Source organism: Trachypithecus francoisi, unplaced genomic scaffold (assembly GCF_009764315.1).
Source record: "Trachypithecus francoisi isolate TF-2019V2 unplaced genomic scaffold, Tfra_2.0 Lachesis_group11, whole genome shotgun sequence".
NCBI classification, from domain to species: Eukaryota; Metazoa; Chordata; class Mammalia; order Primates; family Cercopithecidae; genus Trachypithecus; species Trachypithecus francoisi.
Window position 1 is genome coordinate 104,352,294 of NW_022681456.1, and position 6,000 is coordinate 104,358,293.

The 6,000-nt window shown below is 34.5% G+C and overlaps 1 protein-coding gene across 5 annotated transcripts in view; it reads left to right on the forward strand.

Annotated features, from left to right (window-relative positions):
- INTS13 (integrator complex subunit 13) overlaps positions 1 to 5,200 on the forward strand; it is a 33,129-nt gene extending 27,929 nt beyond the window's left edge. For all 5 annotated transcript variants that reach the window (XM_033222604.1, XM_033222605.1, XM_033222607.1 and 2 more), the window contains 2 exons: positions 3,952 to 4,087; positions 4,848 to 5,200. In XM_033222604.1, coding sequence (XP_033078495.1) covers positions 3,952 to 4,087; positions 4,848 to 4,887 — 176 coding nt within the window. In that variant the 3' untranslated portion in view covers positions 4,888 to 5,200. The remainder of the gene's footprint in view (positions 1 to 3,951; positions 4,088 to 4,847) is intronic.
- Positions 5,201 to 6,000: the final 800 nt, after the last annotated feature.

Here is a 6,000-nt window from a genome sequence, read left to right on the forward strand (position 1 = left end):
TTAGAGAATGTAGGCAGTAAATATGTTTGTCAGTGTTAAAAACAAAAACAAGTAGTGTCATACTTTCATTAATGAAGCCTTTGGAAAATAAGCATATAAAGTTTGTGTTTTAAGAAATTTTAAATATATAAACTTGAATCTGTTTATGTTCCTGATACTATAGTAAGAGCTGGGATATTGAATACAAACTTTTTTACCCTAAACTCTTACTAAACCTAGAAATAATGCATTATCATCACTCTTTTATTGCTATATTAAAATGTGTTTGAGTTTTAGTGTAGTTATAATTATAAACAATATTTTCACTGTAAAGCCTCTTAATCTCTTACTTATAGGTTAAAAGTTTAGTTTCCTCTTGAAGGAATTCTAGGCACCAAGGATATGATTTGGGATTGGCAGCTCCTGAAATCATTCTAGGCCTTAGTTATCTTGAAGGCAAACTAGATTTAGTCTTTTTAGGATACATGTGTAATGGTATGCCATCATTAAACTACCTGATGTCCTGCCACTGTGCCTCTCCTAAGGCAGTAGAACCAGCTTATGAATATTGGCAGCTCATCCTAGGGAGAAGGCAGGCTTATTTGTTTTTGATATGCTTGTTATAGTGTATATATATAGTGATACATATTATATTCTTCAGTTCACTAGTTTCTTTGAAACCAGAGATCACCCTTGAGGTGATCTTATTATATTTGCCTTTCAGGCATTTGCTAGAGGGCCCAGAAAATAATAGGATTTAAATAGATGTTTTTTGATAAATTGTTTCTCATATGACAAAATATACCACTGTTCATTAGGATGGGAAATTTAGGTATACTCTAAACAGTGTTTCAGCATTGCTTGGCAAATAGAACTCTCAAGGAGTATTACTGAGGTGGAGATTGCAGTGAGCCAAGATCGTGCCACTGCACTCCAGCCTGGGCGACAGAGTAAGACTCAGTCTCAAAAAAAAAACAAAGAGTATTTATACTGGCAAAAATTGCAAGCAACTAAAAGCCATATTAGTAAGAAAATGACTGAATAATGGTGTGTCCATAGGCTGGTATGTATGTATTTATTTATTGAGACGGAGTCCACTCTTGTTGCCCAGGGTGGAGTGCAATGGCACTGTCTCAGCTCCCTGCAGCCTCTGCCTCCTGGGTTCGAGTGATTCTCCTGCCTCGGCCTCCTGAGTAGCTGGGATTACAGGTGCCTGCCACCATGCCTGGCTGATTTTTATATTTTCAGTAGAGACAGGGTTTCACCATGTTGGCCAGGCTGGTCTCGAACTCCTGACCTCAGGTGATTTGCCTGCCTCAGCCTCCCAAAGTGCTGGGATTACAGGCATGAGTTACCACGTCCAGCCCCCACAGGGTGGTATTTATATAGCCCAAGAATGATTATTGAATGAATATGTAAATGAGTAAGTTTTTTTAAAGCAGTTTACATAAACATATGTACTGTGATCTCAATGTTAAGTTTTCATACACATATGTACTAGCTTGTCACTTAGATGAAATATCAGCTACCATTAAATTAAATGGATCCCTGATGCTTTTCACCGTAGAAATATGTGGAATAGCTCATATGAGAAGCAACTTGATTGCACATTACTGCCTTTGCTTGTAACTTTCTGTTTGAGCCTGGTATTTGAAACGTGTTTGTTTTTTCTTTCATTCTATTTTATAACCTAAATTGCATATCTCTTCTGATCAGCAACTTATCTGGGCCTTTTATTATACCTCAGTTTTATCTGCTTTGGAAGATGACTTCCCAGGCCTCCCCAAAATGAATTTTGTGCCTGCTGTATACACTGCACTTAAGGTTGGGCTATTCCAAATGTGCCGTCTAGATTTGGCAAACGTCTATTCAGCTGTCTTTGTATGATGCAGTAACAAAACAAAACAAAACAAAAAAGAAAACATTTGTTGATATAGATTGGCACTGGAAAAAAGAGTAAAATTTTTAGTTGTTAGAGCAGTGGCATTAGGATGATTTTATATCCTCCTTTATGTGTTTTATTGTTTTCTAAATTTGTTCTCATGAACGCGTATTAGTTTTATAATAAGAAAAATAAGAATTTTTAAATATATATGACAATATTAGCTCTTTTTGATGTACAGTTCTGTGAGTTTAGACAATACATACCACCATCACAATCAGGGTACACAACAGTCTGTCACCTGAAAAGATTTCCTTGTATTGACCCTTTGTAGTCATCCTTCACTCTCCTTCTCCCCAGTCCCTGGTAACCACTGATATGTTTTCTCTTCCTGTAATCGTGCTCCCTATAATTTTTCAGAATGTCTTATAAATGAAAGAAAATGTCATGCCACCCTTTGAGATTGGCTTTTTTCACATAGTATTATAATGACTAATTTTATAAGAAACTGCCAACTTATTTTTCCAAAGTGGTGGCACCATTTTGCATTCCCACCACCAGTGTATGACAGTTCTGGGTGTTCTGCATCCTTGTCCACTTACTGTTGTCAGGGTTACTGTTTTTGTTTTGTTTTTGTTTTTCATCCTATAAGGTATATAGTGGTATTTCACTGGTGTTTTAATTTACGTTTCTCTCATGATTAACGATGGTAAAACTCTTTTCCTTTGCTTATTTTTTATCTATCTTCTTGGGTGAAAGGTCCATTAAAATATTTTGTACATTTTTAAATTGAATTGTTTGTTTTCTTATTAGTGGATTTATTTATCTGGATAGAAGTTCTGTGTTGGATATGTGATTTGCAAGTATTTTCACCCAGTCTGTGGCTTGTTCTTCTCTTAAACGATGACTTTTGCACAACAGAAGCTTTGTATTTTGATGAAGTCAAATGTATCCATTTTTGCTTTATGATTATGCTTTAGGTGTTACATGTTAGAAATCTAACCCAAGGTCACAACTGCTGATTTTTCTTATAGGAGTTCTGTAATTTTAGATTTACATTTAGGCCATGATCAATTTTTGAGTTACTTTCTATAAGGTACAAAGTATGGGTCAATATTAATCCTTTTGCATACAATGTCCTAATGTTCCACCAGCATTTATTGAAAAGATTATCTTTTCTTCATTGAAGTATTGTACATTTATCAGAAATTTGTTGACTGTGTATGTGGCAGTCTGCTTCTGGATTCTCCTTCATATTCTATTGGTTTATGTGGCCATCCTTTCACCAATCCAGTACTGTCACAGTCACTTCAAATTAAGTCTTGTAATGAGGAAGTAAGAATCTTCTTTTTTCTTCTTTTTCGAAATTGTTTTGGCTCTTGTAATTCTTTTGCCTTATCATATTGTGCAGGAAAGAGTTAACATAGCAGGCCTGAGACTATTATAACTAGAAAAGTCTGCTTGCAGGTTTGGCTCTTGGCTGGCATCTGGGAACTTGGCTTTTGAGATGTTGCCTAGATAATGAACTGAACACCTGCTTCCCTTCTGAAAGTCTGGAACTTTGGTCGTTATGGTTAGGCAGAGAATACTCACCTGATCAGCCCCCAGTAAAAACCCTGGACTCTACTCAAACAGACTTTCCTGGCAGAAATATTGCACACGTGTGGCTGCATGTTTGCCTATGGAGGTAGTATGCACTCTGCATAAAACTCATTGGAGAGAGTGAGCATGGGAAGCCTGCAAATGGATTCTGCCAGTCTCCACCTCATGTGATTCTTCTGCTTACTGACCTGGCTGTGTCTCCTTACTGTATTGCTGTAATCATTCTTAACCAGGAGTATAACTTTACATGTAGTCATTTGAGTCCTTCCATCAATCACTGACCTAGTGGTCGCTCTTGGGGACCCTGAAACACATTAATTTCAGAATAAGAGGAAAATGGTTGCCTTAATTGTGTAAAATGAACTACAGAATTAACTGCCTTAATTGTGTCAAATGAACAACAGAATTAAAGGTAAGTGTAAATTTGTAAATTCGGAAGTAATAAATTATTCTGTCTTTTTTTTTCTTCCTTTTAAATATAACACCAGGGCCAGTGTCCTTATTATCCTTGTGGAGTAATAGAATCAATACTGCCAATTCCAGAAAACATCAGGAATTTGCTGGACGTTTGAACTCTGTTAATAACAGAGCTGAACTGTATCAACATCTTAAAGAGGAAAATGGGTTTGTGTTATTTATTGTCAAAGTTGGTTTTGTCAATTGCCTGTACAGTACCTTAACAAACATTGCTTATTTGTAATAATCAGCAATTTTTTATTACTAATATTTTGAACTAATACATGTTCCCCATAAGGAGAAAAAATTAACCTCTTTAATTTTTGCTTGTAAAAGGCTCAATTATATTGATTGTAACCCTGAAAGTATTTACTCCTTAGAGCATTTCTTTTCAATGCTTAGTAAACATTATAGAGGGAAAAATCATACCACTTAGGATATAATACCAATCTCTGTATAATAACAGAGGGAAATGTTTTCCTATTAAGGAATACAATATTAAGAATATTGATTATAATAATCTCAGATCTGATTATTTTGATTTTTTTTTTTCAGAAGAAATCCTCTTAAAAATTTGTTGGTAGAAATACATTTATTTAGTGCAAAAGGAAGTAAATTCTTGACTAAATCGTAGAGATTTTTTCCTTAGTTTTGCTTGGAAAGGGAGAGTGTGGTATAGTCAAACAAACAAAAACCAGTAGCCTTTGACATGTGACCTTGGGAAGGTCACTTAGTCTCTCAGGGCCTCAATTTTCACTGTAAAGTGAAGTTGGCCTAGCTAGAGGAACCCTAACGTTAGTCTTTTCCTAAAATGCTGATGTTCTGTTCTGTGAATATATTAAGTTTCATGTGAAAGGTAGATAATTAAGGAGACAAAAATGTTAATGAATATTTATTTTATCAACTCATTTTTTCCTCCTATTTTCAGGATGGAGACACCAGAAAATGGAAAAGCCAGCCGGCAGTGAAGAGTGACTTGAAGAACTAAATTTAGTATATTGCAAAAATATTTTGGGTGGAATTCGATATAAGTACTTTTACAGCAAGATTGTATAGTTATGTTGCCTGGACTGGTTTTTACATTTTTAAAATATTTCAACTATCATTTTTGTACTAATTATAAAATTGGCACATAATTCAAAAATACACATTTGAGATGATTTGCCCTCCCAAATTATACAAATTTATTTTATGGTATAAAGTGTTCTCTCTGGAAATGTTTTTAAAAAAATTCTTAGGCTTCTCTTTGCCAAATAAAACTATTAAAATATTTGACATGCAGAACATTTGAGAATTCCTTTAGAAAACACTTTAGTCACTTAATGACTGAAAACAACCTATAGGAATTTTTAAAAATTTGATGAGAGTTTAAGATTTGCAATACTTAATATAAAATCTTTCTTATTAAACCGCATCATATATTGTGCTTTTCTTAAAAAGAACATTGTTTTTATTTTGTTTTAAGTTATTTTGCATATGTGTTCTTATCCATTTAGAAGTACAGTTTTCAGGTAGGTTGTGTAATTTTATATTTACTACTATTGGGTAATTTTACTCTTTATGTTTTTCTGCTAATATTTTCCATCTATTTGTTTTTCTTACTGAAAGAGAAGCATAAAGGAAATCACAGATTTAGAAGCAAGGAAAGTTACTAGGTTGTTTTTATCTCTGGATGAATCTTAGTCTCATTTCTCAGAAATGTCATGGTTATATGTTATATGTTTTTGGGCCTTTTTCCTGCGCTTCTTCATCTAGAAGTTTATAATGTGTTACAAGTGGTAGGTTATTTCAATGTTAAATGCTAATTGTAAGTTTGCCATTTTTTTCCGTGAGTGTTTATTAGAGAAAGGAAGCTCTTTATACAGACTCAGTATTTTCTACTGAAAAAAAAAAAACAACTGGTCTTTACACAGGGGTTCAGCAGGCTTCCAGGTCAGGCTGGTGAAATTGACATTACTTTCTTTTATTAACTCCTGTCTTGTTCTCAGCCCTCTTCCCTAAGATAGAGCTACTTTTTTTACTCAATTCCACTGTGTTCAGATATACACTGACACAAACCATACATAGGCAGGGCCAGGCCT